Genomic DNA, 14237 nt, shown 5'->3' on the forward strand with positions numbered 1-14237 from the left:
AAGGCTTTTTTTTTTTTTTTTTTTTTTGAGGTCCTTTTATCTAATGACCTCTCATCAGGACATGCAATTTCAGGTTCCCTGTTGTGCTTTTACATTCTGCCTTTTAGACTGGAAGATTCCCAAGGTTGGGTACTAGGTTTTGAGCCCAAGAGAGTAAAGAAATGGGCTTTGAAATCCTACCATTTCCTTATCTGTAAAATGGGGATAATAACATTCCTATTTTATAGGGTTGTCATGAGGACTCAGTGAGTTACTATGTGTGAAGCTGGGTGCCTGGGATATAATGAGGACTTGCAAATCTCTGTTGCTCTTATTATCCTGATAATGACTAAGCTGGGTGCCCTGATGGAACATCATTGAACTTTGTTAATGGACTGAAGACCAGGACTTCAATGCCCTCCCAACAATGGTGACCCGGAGTGAGCAGAACTCTTACCCTGGGCAGCCACCTCTTCCCCTTACCTTGTCCTTCACCCTGGCCCACTAGGGCCTCCACTGCTGAGGAAATAATTACAGCCCAAACCCACTTATAATCAGGAATGCAGGTGGAACGATCCAGGGACAACGCAGAGGCTATTCTTACTGAACAAGGTGTGAGTTGATGAAAAAAAAAAAAAGAGAGAAGATAGGAGGGGCCAACCTGGGAGGGCCTGTGCTGACACAGAGTCTCCGTCTGAGGCTAGTGTTACCAGGCCCTTGTATTTGCTCAGCGCTTACAGTGCTCAGATGGGTCTCACATCTGCCAGCTCACTTTATTCTCACGACACCTCTCTGGGGGGAGGCTCTATTAATCCCCATTTTAAAGAGGAAGAAATAGTAGCTCAGAAAGGCAAACTACCTTGTCCTTGATCACACGGCTCAAAATTGAGCTCAGAGTGAAAAGCACGTCTCCTGACTCATAGTCCAGCTGGTAAATGATCTCTCCTGCATCAAAGAAGTAATGTTATGAGAACGAAGTGGCAGCGGGAGCCGGTCGAGGCTGAAGAGGACAAAAGGTGTTAGCCATTCCAGTCAGGTGGCAGTGGGGTTGGTTGGGAGCCAGCCAGACACCTGCCCCTCATCTGTAGATAGCATCCAGAGGACCACTGTGCGCAACCAGGAGACCAAGGTGCCATGGCCATGACACTCACTAGGTTTCATTGCTGGGCTGCCCTCTAAGTGGGGAAGGGGCTTAGAATAGTAACACCATTGCAGTGTTCCCATTAAAGAAGCTGAGTGCTGGCCCCCCTTGCCTCTGAGCCAGTGAGGGTGCAGACTCAGCAGAGGGCCACCACAGCTGACCCATGATGAGGGTCTTCAAGCCCCTCTGATTGGAATGAATGTCCCTCTCCCTCTAGGCCATAGCAGTTATGTTCCTGCCCACCACCTTGGTGATTGATGTCCTTCTGTCTTCCTGACAAGATTTTGAGTGTCTGAAGGGCCGGGAGCAGCACACCTTGTATCTGTTTCCTCAAGGGTCTGGCCCCACGCTCAGCACATAGCAGGTGTGGAATACATGTCTCATGGGATCCAGGTTGGGCATAATCACACTCCCAATCCCACGGAGGGCAGGAACTCTTCTATCCAGCCGTCCTTGTCTAGCGCCTCCCAGAGGCCAAGCCCGGTGTTGGGTGCTGGGATACAGAGCCTGGTAAATACAGGGGGGGCCCTGCTCTCAGGGGCTCTCAGCACTCTCTTGCTGGTGGCAGAAAGGAGAGGTGGGCTCCTCACCCCCCAAGTCTTCCAGTTTTCTTTGTTTGCCAACTATGGTAGCTCCAGATCAGCTGTGCTGACTATGCGCAAGCCCAGGGGACACGGGTGCAATGTTTTACAGTAGGATGAAGGGCTCCTCCTGGATGTTCCCGAGCCCCTAGCAAGGGCGTTCTTTGTCCAGTTTCCCCTGATCAGCCCCTTTTGTGCAGTCCTCACGGGGGAGGACCCAGCCTGGGTCCGAGAGCACTCCTGCGTCACCCTTGGCATAGGCAGGATTCAGAGGGGCAAGGCGGGACCCTACTTCTGCCACCTACTCTTCTCAGCCCAGCTGGGGTCCCAGCCAGCACGGCATCCCACCCGGGAACGCGAGCACGGTGGGGGTTGGGGGGCCTCGCGCAGCTGCAGGAGTCTCGCGGAGCCGCGTGTGTGCTCGAGCGTGCGCGTGCGCGCGCGGAGGGGGCGGGGCGGGCGGCGCGCGCCCCGCGGAGGCCCCAAGCGCCTTTCCCACACATCGTGCCTCCCCTGCGGTCTCTTTTCTCTGTGTGCGGTAGCCAGATCCACGTGTGCAAAAGCGTGTTTGCGCGTGTGTAGCAGGGAGACCGTGTGCCTCGGGTCGGAGAGGCTCCGTGTGCACAGGGGGCGGCGGCCAGCTCGACAGTGGCCGCGCTTCTTTCCTCCTCCTGTCCTCCCCAGCCCTTTCCTCTGGTTTCCTTGGGTCGTTGGTACCTCCAGCTATTCCCCTTCTCTCGCCGCCCCCTTTTCTCCCGTGGAAGAGACCAGCGCCTTCCGATGAAGGTTCTGGTTCACCCCCAGCTCCAGAGCCCTTGACATTTAGCGAGGGCTCGCAGCGCACTGGTATAGGCACACAGCAGAACGCTAATCCTATTAAAGATAGTGTGTCATTGGGGAGGGGGAGGCTGCCCGCCCCCCGGAAAGCCCGGTGCTCATTGGTCGAATGCAAAGCAGGGGGCGGGGCCGAGGGCCCGGGGAGGGGGCTCCGGGCGATTTCGGAGTCGGGAGTCGGGGCTGGGATTTCGCAGGGAAAGCCCAGCGGTGGCAGCTGCGGCGGATCCCTCGGCACTGCCCGCCGCGCGCCCGGGCAGCCCAGGGCCGGCGAGCAGCTCCGCAAACTCGCGGAGCGAAAGGAGGCGGAGCGCCAGCAAAGTGGTCGGGCTCCGCGCTGGGGCTGAACAGGGAGAGGTGTGCTCGGGGACCTGGATCCTGGAGCCCTTGTGCCTCGCGTGGAGCGGCCAGTGCACCCGGGAGGCGAGCTGACGCTCTGGAAAGAAAAATCAAATTGCAGCCTCCCCAAAGACGTTAAGTTACGCAGGCCAGCCAGTTCCCGGAGAGCGTTCGCGAGCGCGCGTAGAGCCGAGCCGAGCCGCGCTGCGCGGCGCCGCACCGCAGAGCCCTCCCGGGCCAGTCGGCTGGGAGCGGGGCGCCGTCCGAGAGGCAGCGGCCCCAGAGCACGGGGTCTAGCCGGGAGTGCGCCCCGGTGCAGAGAGGGGGCGTGCAGGGCTCCGCCAGCCCGCCCGCAGTCCGCGCCCGACTTGGGCGCCTCCTCCGTCCCACTCCGGGAGCGATGCCCCCCGCCCCTCGCGCCCCCCGGGAACGACGCGAGCATGGAGAAGTCGAGTAGCGAGGATTCTTCGATCCACCGGAGTCCATCTTTGGACAGCAAGGACTCGGACTTTGCCAAGCCGTCCACCTCGGGCCGCTCGTTCGGCCGCGGCTTCACGGCCGGCGCCTTCTACGGCACCGCGGGCTCCCGGGGACAGAGCCGCGCCGAGGCTGGCGTCAAGACTGACAAGTACCATGCACCCAAAGGCAGCAAGTACGTGGTGTTTTACCTGGACCTGTCCTTTGTTTTTCTCCTAGAATTTAAGAAGTGCAACATGGCCAGGGGCTGCCTCTGCTGCTTGAAGTACATGATGTTCCTCTTCAATCTGATATTCTGGGTAAGTCCTTGCGTTTCTCTCTCCTTTGCCACCTCTCCTCTTCGCTGCTTACCGTAATGCTACCCTCTTCCTCCGTGGTGCTGCATTGCCCTGCTTTCTGCACAACGGTAAGTGTGGATTTTTTTTTTTTTAATTGTTACCCCCCCCCCCCCTTCATTCATCTTTCTTTCTCCTCGGTGGCTGAATGGAGGCTCCAACTTGCCAGTCTTCCAGGAGAGACTTACTCTACTCCTAGGTGGCTGGCAAAGTTTGCCGCCACCTTCTTCCCCTGTCAGAAACCCATGCTGCAAGTGCCTCCAACTGGGTAACCTGCAGAAATAGGTGTGGGGCCAGAATTTTTAACAGCTGTGACCTTGAGTCGAAGACAGGCACAAGTGTGGATGATTTTCGAGTATCTTCTTGTATTCTTCCTGAATATACAGAAGGCAGTCGGCTGCGTTTTGTGGGCATGAGGTGGAGGGGTGGGAGGGATGGTCGAGGTCACTTCCTCTCACTCCTTCAGTGAGTCCCAGGAAGAGGAGAGGAGCCCCTGTCCCAAGCCGGGAGACGCGTTTGCTAGCCTGCAGATTTGCCCCTGAGTGTGGGGCTTGTGTGGGAAAGGAGAGTGTGGGAGGGATACTGCCATCGGGTGGCGGACAGCTGCTTCTGAGGGATTGCAGTGGACTGGGCAGGGAGCGGGCTGGCCATGTGCTCCCACCATGAACACCAGCGAGCCCTCCCAGGCTCCGGGAGCCCCCAAGACTGGAAGGGACAAAGGGAGTGCCCCTATCCTCGGTGAGAGATTATTTTCTAGAGAAGGTGTCAGTGGGTGGGGCAACTTGGACTCGCTCTCTGTTCTCTGTGATTCTGAAGGCCGCGGGCACACACATGTGCATGCGTGCATAAGGAATACAAGTTAGGCAAATTTTAAAACTTCTTTTTTTTTTTTTAAAGATTTTATTTATTTATTTATTTGAGAGAGAGAGAGAGAGAAACAGCATGAGAGGGGAGAGGGTCAGAGGGAGAAGCAGGCTCCCCGCCGAGCCGGGAGCCCGATGTGGGACTCGATCCCAGGACGCCGGGACCATGACCTGAGCCCAAGGCAGTCGCTTAACCAACTGAGCCACCCAGGCGCCCAAATTTTAAAACTTCTTAAATTCATATCTCATGGCTTCTTCATCCCAGCTGCTGCCTCTGCCTTTCTTCGCCAGAGCCCCAGCGTCCTCAGCACAGATGTTTGGCTCTGCCCCAGGGCCTGTCCTCCTGCCTGCTGGAGGCTGTCAGCTGCCCAGGGTCCAGAAGGAGCCCTGGGGGCAGGAGAAAGTCATTCACAGTGAAGCTGGGTAGAAGCAGTTGTGCTTTGATGTTCAGCACTCGTGTGAAGTGACCTGCTTTAACTGACAAACTTTTTTGGGTGTGCATGTGGGGTGACTTTTCCCACAGAAGGGAAGAGCTCAGGGCTGGGTGGGAAGAAGACGGGATCTAGTCTTGGTTCTGTGTTAGCTTCTCTTGTGACCTTGGGCAAATCGCTTTATCCCTTAAGCACTGGGTTTCCTTTCTAGTCTGGGGGAGGGGAGGCTATTGTGATGGCCTCCCTCATGTCTGACCTCATTAGTTATGGGACGTCCTGCATCCTTTCCTTCCCTCTGGGGAGGGAGCCCCCTTCCCGGCCTGGGGCACAGGCCGCTGCTTCTCTTTTGAGGAGCCCAGTTTGAGATTGTTTCAGTTGGATTTCCCCAGATGCCTGCCTGGTCTGGGGCCCTCTGGCCACTGCTGTTAGGATGTTATCTGTCCTGTGGTGAGGGTTTTGTGGAAACCGGGGCTGAACCATTGGAATGTCAAGAATGATTTCATGGCCGCCTTTGGGCAGGTGCTCCTGGTCCTCCGACTCATTTGCCAGCATCAGTGTCAGCCAAGGGGTGGTGTGTATTTGGTGCCTGTGATTTACACGAGTGCTGCCTACACTTTTATCATGGAGTTTCCTTCTCTGCCCTTGTTCATAGTCTCAACCTACCTTTCTGCCTTGCCAAACTCTGCATATCTTACCACTTACGAGAAAGCCCTTGGTGGGGAAGCTCAGGGCCTTGGCCAATACCGCCCACTCAGCAGCCCTCCTCCCCACCCCCACCCCGCCCCCTGCTGGTCAGAGTAGATATAACTGCCTGTGGCTCCTTTCTCCAGCTCGGTCCCTACTTCGTTTCCATCCTCCTCACACCTGGGCACAGGGGTCCTTGCCCTGCACATTGTCGGCACTCATTATAAGTTTGTGAGTGAGTGAATGGACGGCCAGAGTGGTAAATCCACATCTTCCTGCGTGGTAGGGATTCCCGAATCCCCCTTGAGAGGGAAGAGAAATTAGTTCTCAAACTTGTCTGTGATGAAGGCTCTCCTAGCAACTTAGCTGTGGGGCGACAAGGAACTCTTTTCATCTTCCCTTAAGAACTTGGCAGAGGTTAATGAGCTGATTGATGGAGTGGCTTTCTTTTTTTGGTTATAGTGAGAGAACTTGCTGTCGTTTCCTAATTAGGAGGTACCTACCACACTCTTTTACCAGGCAAGGAGTCTCTCTCTCTGAATCTTTGACTTTTCTGATTACTTGATATTTTCAGAATTCCCGTGACATGCCATGAGCTGGGAGACATTGGATCTCAAAGACCCAGTTCTTTTATGCTAGTCGCTCGTGAGATGATGAAGTAAGACATAGACCTTAGGAAAGGTGGAAAGTTAGCAGAAGAGCAATGGATGCTCGTGTGTGTAAGAGTGTCTGCCAGTGTGTTCCCTGGGAGGCAGACAGGGCGTAACAGGGAGTTAGCCGGGATTCGGGCATGGGGCAGGGCACTGCGCTTTACTGGCAGGCAGGTGCTTGGGCCCGATATGAGAGAGGGAACAGAGGAAAGAGCCAAGTCGGAAGAGAAAGGGTGGAGGTGTTTAGGCCAAGGGCAGGTGAGCTGGTTGATGAGGCGAGGCAGCACTCCTGGGATACTTCTGTTGCTTTCCAGTGCACACAGGAAGACTGGAGGGGAGTAAGAGGGTAGGGGTGAGGAGGGATGCCGGGCTGGTCAGAGCCTGAGCCCTCTGGGACCCAGAGCAATTGTTAGGACTTATATAGCCATCACTTGTTCTAGTCTCATGGCTCAGATCCCCAAAGGAGGCTTTTCTGAAGCATTAGAGTTGAACCTGAGGCCTGCAATCAATAGAAAGAGATCTTCCTATAGATCCTGGAGCCTACCTGGTAGTTCTCCAAGCCCGCCGCTGGCTGCCGCCACACCCCCTTGCTTTCACACTGCACCCCCTCCCGGGCGGGAGAATCCTGGGTCCTGGCCACTGGGTGGAGCTTCGAGCGTACTGCCATTAGTGAGGTCCTGGGTGACATCACCCGGGGCAGGAGGGAGGCGGGGCTATGCGGCCAGTGCTCCTCCTCCTTACCAAGAAAAAGACGGGTGACTTATAGGCTGCTGGGCACGCCTGCCTGTTGGGGGCCGGGGTGGCGTCCTGGTTTGCTCCTGGCACCACTGACTTCAACCAGTTGGTGCTAGCCATGTTGGCACCCAGGGCAGCATTTTTGAGGGCCTGAAAGAGATGGTGGGGCTAGGGGAGGGGGAGTCAGTGGTCATGTCAGACTGAGCCCCGTCTCCTCTTCCCCTTCGTACCTCATCCTGATCCTTGGGGACCTCATCCTGATCCTTGGGGACCTCATCCTGATCCTTGGGGCCCTCATCCTGATCCTTGGGGCCAAAGAGAAGGCTGGCTTCTTGGTAGCAGGGAGATAAGAGGACTGACTTGGGACAGCAGTTTCTGTCCACCTGACGGGCCTGTACACCAGTAAATAAACCCACCCCAGGGTATTCTCCCAGCAGTGGAAAGAAATCACAGGGCAGCTCCCTCCATCAGCTCCATCCCTGAGTCCTCCCAGGGCCATCTGGTGGAATACCCTAGGGAGAGATGAAGTGAATCAGAGCCCCTCCAGGAGGGCAAAGGAGGCTCAGAGCTTTAAACCCTGAGTAGGGGGGAGAGAGAGAGTGTAGGGGTGGGCTTTGGGTGCTGGGGGCCTGTGTCCCCTTCTCAGCACAGCAGATCGTGATCCCAGCCCAGCTCCTCCCAACCCAAATCCAGCTCCTGTCTGATATGGAGGGGATGGGGTAGGCCTGGGGTTGCTGGCATAATTGCCACTCAGGATAATGGTTACTTTTCATGCTTGCCAGCAGAGCTGGCCCATCACTTTAAATCAGGGCTGGCAGAGCAGTGACATTCCGGCTCCATTGGAAAGTCTATTCCTTGTGGATTGCTCCCTTAATAAAGGCCAATTAGCCAAGGAGGCAGTGTTCAGTGTGCCTGCTGGAGCAGGGGAAAGGTTGGGGCAGGGCTGCCATGGGTAGGGTGCCGGGTGGACACCCTGATTAACCTCCCCTAAGTGGCGTCAGGCCTTTGCGGCTTGGCCCCCCATAGGCCATTCACTTGCCCTCTGGGTGCCGGCAACTTGGTTAAGGCTCTCTAGCCACAACTGAGGCTTATGTTCGTTACTGGCTTGGCTGCATCGTGAGTTCCTCTGTGGGCTCCCTGGTTCCCTGCCGGTCCATGGGGCCCAGGACACGGGTGTGCATACAACCAGTGCTGGATGGCCTGGGTGTCCTATGGAGTCTGTCCTTCTGTCTGGGAAGGGAAGTGGTAAGCGGGCAGAGGGGTCTGAACAGGGTCAAAACAGGTTTGGGACGTGACCTCTCCAAGCAGGAGGCTGGCAGAGCTGGGCAACGGGAGGCATTTAGAGGCTTCCTGAAATGCTCAGGTGTGAGGCATTGGGCTGTCTCCCCAGAGCTCCCTGGCAAGTAGACCTTCCGGGTGGGTCAGGCAGGGCTCTGCTTGGGGAAAGGGGGCTGGTGCTTCGAGACCCCAGAACGTGGCTGTGAGGGAATGCCAGCTCCGTGTTCACTTCCTTTCCAAAGCATTAAAAATGAAACTTCCTTGTCTTAATATCTATTTTTAAATCATGTCAGAGCCAGCACTGGTGTCAATCAAGAGGGGGCGGGGAGGAAGAGGATAGAAAAGAGAAAGTCCCAGCTGAAACAGGGTGAGCCCTGTTACCATCTTGAGGGAAGGGCCACAGGTCTGCCCTCACTTTGGCTGGCCTGCCAGGGAAGAGCCCAGAAAACACCACCGACCTCTTCTGAGGATGGGGGCCTCGCCCTCCCCCTGCCGTGCCTCTGTGTGCCTGGCTGCCCTTGGCTGAACTTGGCAGCAGGCTCTGGGGCTTGCTGGGCTGTTGGGGTCCCGATTGAGCCCATTCACTCATGCCACAACTATTTACTGAATGCCCGCTGCGTGCACAGGAGCCTCCAGTTGGTGAGAACAGGCTGACTGGGCTTGCAGAGGGCAGATCAGCTTTCTCGGGCCAGGAAGTCGCGGAATCGAGAGGTCATCTCGACTGTCCTCCACCAAGCATTTGAACACAGGGCTACCAAGGCAGGGGTTAGAGCCGGGTCATCTCCCCCTCCCCAGCGTTCTAGGGAGGGACAGCAGCAGGCCTGGACCCCGCCCCTGGGTGGCCTGACTTGACTTGTCCTTCCCTGTCCCCCTCCCCCCATGCTGGCTGTCCGACTCTCCCTCTCTAGAATGTTTGTGTCCATCAGAAATAAAGGGGAGGGGAATAAAACCAGTCTGAGTTTCCTAGTTTGGAAAAAAGACTTAGTGAATTATGTGTTTTTTTGTTTCTTCTACCGAAAGGTCTGACTGGAGGCACTGTGGCTGTGTGCATTGATTGAGGACCTGCTGTAAGCCAGGCAGGCCCTTGAGCTGCTCAGAGTCCCACGGAGGAGTCAGATAAACGAACAGTTCTAGTTCTGAGCAGTAGGTGCTCAGTCGAGTTACTTGATAGAGTAGTTAATACTGCTCAGTAGACAGAAACAAAGATAACAGAGTAGAGCCAGTGACCCCTGGATTTTGAAGGATGGGTAAGAGTTTGCTGGCTAGATGAGGATGGGGTTCCAGGCACGGGACAAGGGTGGAGAGAGACAGAGACAAGTTGATCCAGAGCCTGTGCCCGGGGAGAGCTTGCAGCCCAGTAGAAGAGACAGAGCCTCCTGTGCACGTGAAATGGGCTGAACCCAGAGCACAGAGGGTGCTGTCAGTCTGGGTGGTGCCAGTTGAGAATGGCTTCCGGGGTGGTGAGTGTGGCGTGGCTTCTGAGGATGAGGTGGCCCTGCCCTGCTGTGAAGTGTGCACCCATGCTTGTGGATGCTCCTGACTTTGTCCCCAGGGCTCGGAGGAAAGGGGTATTTGGTTTTTCCGGCAGTGACCACCATGACAGGTCTTGCTCCATCACTCAGCTGCAGGCTGTTGCTGTAGGTAATCCAGCTTACAGAGATGCCCCTGTCCTTCCCCCCTCCTTCTGGCCTCTCCCTTCCAGCTGCGATATGCCCGCTTATTTGGTTCCAGTTAGGAAGCTTTGAAGCTGAGCTAAACCCGTTGGGCAGAGTTAAGTCTTCTGAGCCAGCTTTGTCCCTGCTCACATTTGAAAGCTAATCTGCCAGCAGAAGTGGTGGGGGGTTGGGGCAGGGACATTACAAGTGGCACGTGGTCCGGAGGGTGAGCAGATCTGCAGCTGGGGGGAGCAGGGCAGGATAGAGGTAGGCTTTTGCCCCCCTACTCTTTCTGTAAGCAGTCACGGGGCTTCAGATGATACCTGAAGTATCTTTTAATGTCATGAGTCTGTGCTTCCATCTGGATGGGCTCTACCTTCTCTTCCTTTGGGCTCCAGCAAGCTTTGAAGGCTCTCAGGACCTGGAGAAGCCCTTGGAAGGGAAGGCTGCAGGGTTTCAGATCTTCTCCCTTGTGTTGGGTGGCTTAGGGCATTGGGGCCTGCAGGGAGGTCCTGTTTTAGTGGCTGTTGGGGAGGTGACTGGCCAAGAAGAACAGAGACATGGCTTCTGCCTTCCAAGAGCTTTCTGTCTGCTCTGAGGGTTTTTCATGAGAGTGTAGACTCAGATTAACCAGATACCTTTTGTACATGAACAGAGGCCATGTCCCCCTGCCCGTTCACCCTCCCTCCCACCTTCCGAACTACTGAGTCAGAGGCCTGTGTTTTGAAGGTTGCCTTACCTCTTGGTGCCTGGATTTCTTCATCCTTGATGGTATCAACTGTCTTCCAGGGCTGCAATGAGGCCCAGATGAGGCTGTAGATGCATTTTGTAGGTATGCTGCTTAGAAGGATGCTGGGAATGCTGGATGCACAGGGAGCCTCTCTCATGGAGTCACACGTCCAGAGGCTTGAGCAACAGTGCTTGGCAGGGCTTTGGAGCCCTTCAAGGGGCCCCACCTGTCTCTTTAGACTGGGGATTGTTCCGAATGTCTTCTGGTCTTAGGGATATGTGCTAGAAATGGGGATAAATGAGGTTTAGGCAGAGCTGTTGGGACAGAGGATGGGAATGGAAGGCAGTGGGGGAGGGGTGTGGTCTCAGATCCCAGGTCCTGCAGCTGCACCTGCCACCCTGTACATTTACCTCTGGCCTTTCCAGGTGAGGCGGCCCACACCCTGCCCCTGCTTCCCTTTGTTGCTGGTGCAGTGAACCAGGCCGGGAGCAGGGTCCTCATGGGCCTTTGACCGTGGGTGCTGGAAGGGCAGGTCCCTCCCTCTGGCACACTCAGTGTTGGATTCTGCTGGGCAACTTGGCCTGTGACCCAAGCAGACTAATAGACAGGGCATGTGGGGCTCCAGGTCCAGGTCACTTTACCAACCAGAAAAACAGTCACTCAAATTTTTTTTTAAATGTTGGAATATATCATATGTAAATTCATGTAGTTTAAAAAGTTACATAAAGAACATGTACCCACTGTGTAGCTTAAGAAATAAAACACCAGCTATACCCATGAAACCTTTGCATGCCCCTTCCTGAGCATGCCCCCAACCTGTCCCCTAGAAAGAACCATTATTCTGAAATTTTGTATTAGGTATATTTCTTTGAGGGTTTCCACATATGTAAGCATCCTTAAACACCAAATCATTTGATTTGGCTTGGCTTGTTTTAAAATTTTTGCTAGATGGAATCATCTGGTTTTTGTTGTTGTTATTGTTTAATAGAGAGGGAGCAGCTGGGCACGTGAGTGGGGGGTGGGGCAGAGAAAGAGGGAGGGGGAGAGAATCTTAGGCAGACTCCATCTCACGACCCTGAGGTCATGACCTGAGCCGAAATCAAGAGTTGGACACCCAACCGACTGAGCCACCCAGGCGCCCCTGAACTTTTTTAAAATTCAGTGTTACGTTTATTGATTCGTTCATGTTGGTATGTGTGGCCAACAGTGACTTACTGTCACTGTTCCATAGTATTCCATTATCATTCTTCTGATGATAAGCATTTTGGATTACTTCCTTCTTTTTAAACATGCTTCTGTGAACATTCCTGTACAAGGCTCCTGGTGTATATATGCAAGGCTTTCTCTAGGACATTGCTTCTGGAAGTATCTTCTGGAAGGAGCAGCTTTTTAACTTCCAGTTCTCAGTCATGGCTCTGCAGTGCATGACCACAACTTTATACTAAGTCTTAATATCTGGTAGGGAAAATCCTCTTATCTGATGCTTTTTCAAGAATGTTTTGGCTGTTCTTGGCCTTTTATTCTCAGAAGAGATTTATGCAAACATAAATTTTGGAATCAGTTTGTCTAGTTTCATCAAAAGTCAATCAATCAATCAGTCAGCCACTTTTCCCCACCCTCCGCCATGCAAGCCCTGTTGGTAGTTGGACTGGTTTTGCATTGAGTCTGTTGATCAACTTGGGGAGAATTGCTCTTTTTGTATTTCCATTCATGAATATCAGTTGTATTCTTCTGGTCATGTGTTCCTATTCATGGACATGGTATACTTTGTATATTAGGCCTTCTTTAATGTCTTTCTGTAAAGTTTCATCATGTTCTCCATGAAGGTCTTACACATCTTTTGTTATATAGAGACTTTTGATCTTCTATCCTTTGACACCACCCCGCCCTCCCCTCAGAATGCAGCAGAACCCCTGTATGGAGCACCAGGAGGACACCACCAGCCCTTCTAGCCACTCCTCCTTATGGTGTGGTGAAGGCTGGGTAGGTGCTGGGCACTCCCCTAGGTTGCTTTGTTACCTTATCTACTCTCCACAGCACCTGATGTGGAGAGGTAGGATTATTCACATTTTGTCTCGGAGGAGTTGGATTTGAAGCCAGGTTCAGAGCCCATGTTCTTTCCATGACTGTCTCTGGGAGGTCATCCTAATCCAGCTCCTTCCTCTGCTAACTTTAGATTGTGCTTTTCTTGGATCCGTGCTTCCAATCTGGTGCGGCGCAGCCCTGTAATAACAGGATCAGAGTTACGAATATTTGGATATAACCCATGGACGATTTGTGCCTTCCCTCCACCAGTCCCAGTGCAAAACAGAAACGGGTCAGGAGGTGACCACCTAGTGATCATCAGGGCCTTTCTCCGATTGGGGGATGGTCAGTTGTGTACAGTGTAGGTTTTATGATCTATTTTTGTGCTTGTTATGAGAGAACCCCAGAATGAAGATTGTTTTCTTCACAGCTTCCCAATAGCATGACCCTGCATATTGTGCTATTGAATATTTCAGATTCTGCTTACCTCATCATGGCAGGGTTTACCATATGGCAGGGTTCTAACCATATGGTCCTGCTTTTATGTTTTGTATCTTGCCCCTCCACTCTGCTAGCATCTTCTAGGCACTTTAAATCCTTGCAGCTACCATGAGTGGCCAGTGGTACCTATGTATGGATGAGGACACTGAGGCTAGAGGCATTCATCACCCAAGGCCAAGAGCAGGAGGAGGTGAGTGTGAGGGGCCTTCGTCTTATCTGTGCCTCACTTGCTCGTGATGGGTGCTCAGGAAATGTGTGTTGGTCTGTGGGCTGACTGAACTGCACAGGAATGCTAGGTAAGGGGGCTTGGGCAGGCTCATAATGGGATGCCCCTTGCAGGTGATACCCTTTGACTATGATTGGGGTTTATCTAAAGGAAAGGCTCCATGCTGTGGGGGAGCATACTGGCCCCCACCTGGAATCCCGCTTAGCCAAACAGGACCCGTGCAGCCACACATACTCACTGCCTTGGAAGGCGGCTTTATGACCAATAGCCTTATCACAGCAAGCCCTTGGAGGGTGTCCCCCTGCACAGTGATTCATCAGGGTGCTCTTTCTCACATGCACAACATTGTCCCCGAGGACTCTGGAGAATACTGTTGCCTCCATTGCACTAGTTCCCAGAGATGCTGCAGACTCATGGGGTTTGGTGCCCTGGCCCTTGGCTGGCCATTTTGCCCTGTGATCTGGTTCTGGGTAGGCCCTTGGTGGTGGTATTACTTGGTCACTGCACGATGAGTGATGAGCACTTGGAAAATTTCATTTGTCACTCTACACCTCAGGTTCTCTTCCTTTTGGGGAGTTAGAAATTAAGTGGGATGGTCTGAAAAATGATTTCTGATGTGAGGGAGAAGTGGAAAGAGCCTGTGAAAGGAAAAGCACGATTAGATTTGTCCTTTGGCAGAAAAGGAGATGAGGGAGCAGGGGTTTAATTGTATTTCTGCCCATGTCAGGGCCTGCAGCTGTGTGTGAGGGGAGCTGCCAGCCACTTCAGAACAG

The 14237-nt window shown here is 53.8% G+C and overlaps 1 protein-coding gene across 5 annotated transcripts in view; it reads left to right on the forward strand.

The window, feature by feature from the left end:
- Positions 1 to 14237, forward strand: part of TSPAN9 (tetraspanin 9) — a 188949-nt gene that overhangs the window by 103160 nt on the left and 71552 nt on the right. For 4 of the 5 annotated variants that reach the window (XM_081821035.1, XM_081821034.1, XM_081821036.1 and 1 more), the window contains one exon: positions 3571 to 3650. In XM_081821035.1, the coding sequence (XP_081677161.1) occupies positions 3588 to 3650 (63 nt within the window). In that variant the 5' untranslated portion in view covers positions 3571 to 3587. Of the gene's footprint in view, positions 1 to 3299; positions 3651 to 14237 lie in introns of those variants that run through there. The other variant, XM_081821033.1, reaches the window with a different exon arrangement.

Source organism: Leptonychotes weddellii, chromosome 5 (assembly GCF_054177405.1).
Source record: "Leptonychotes weddellii isolate Sample4059 chromosome 5, ASM5417740v2, whole genome shotgun sequence".
Classification (NCBI taxonomy): domain Eukaryota; kingdom Metazoa; phylum Chordata; class Mammalia; order Carnivora; family Phocidae; genus Leptonychotes; species Leptonychotes weddellii.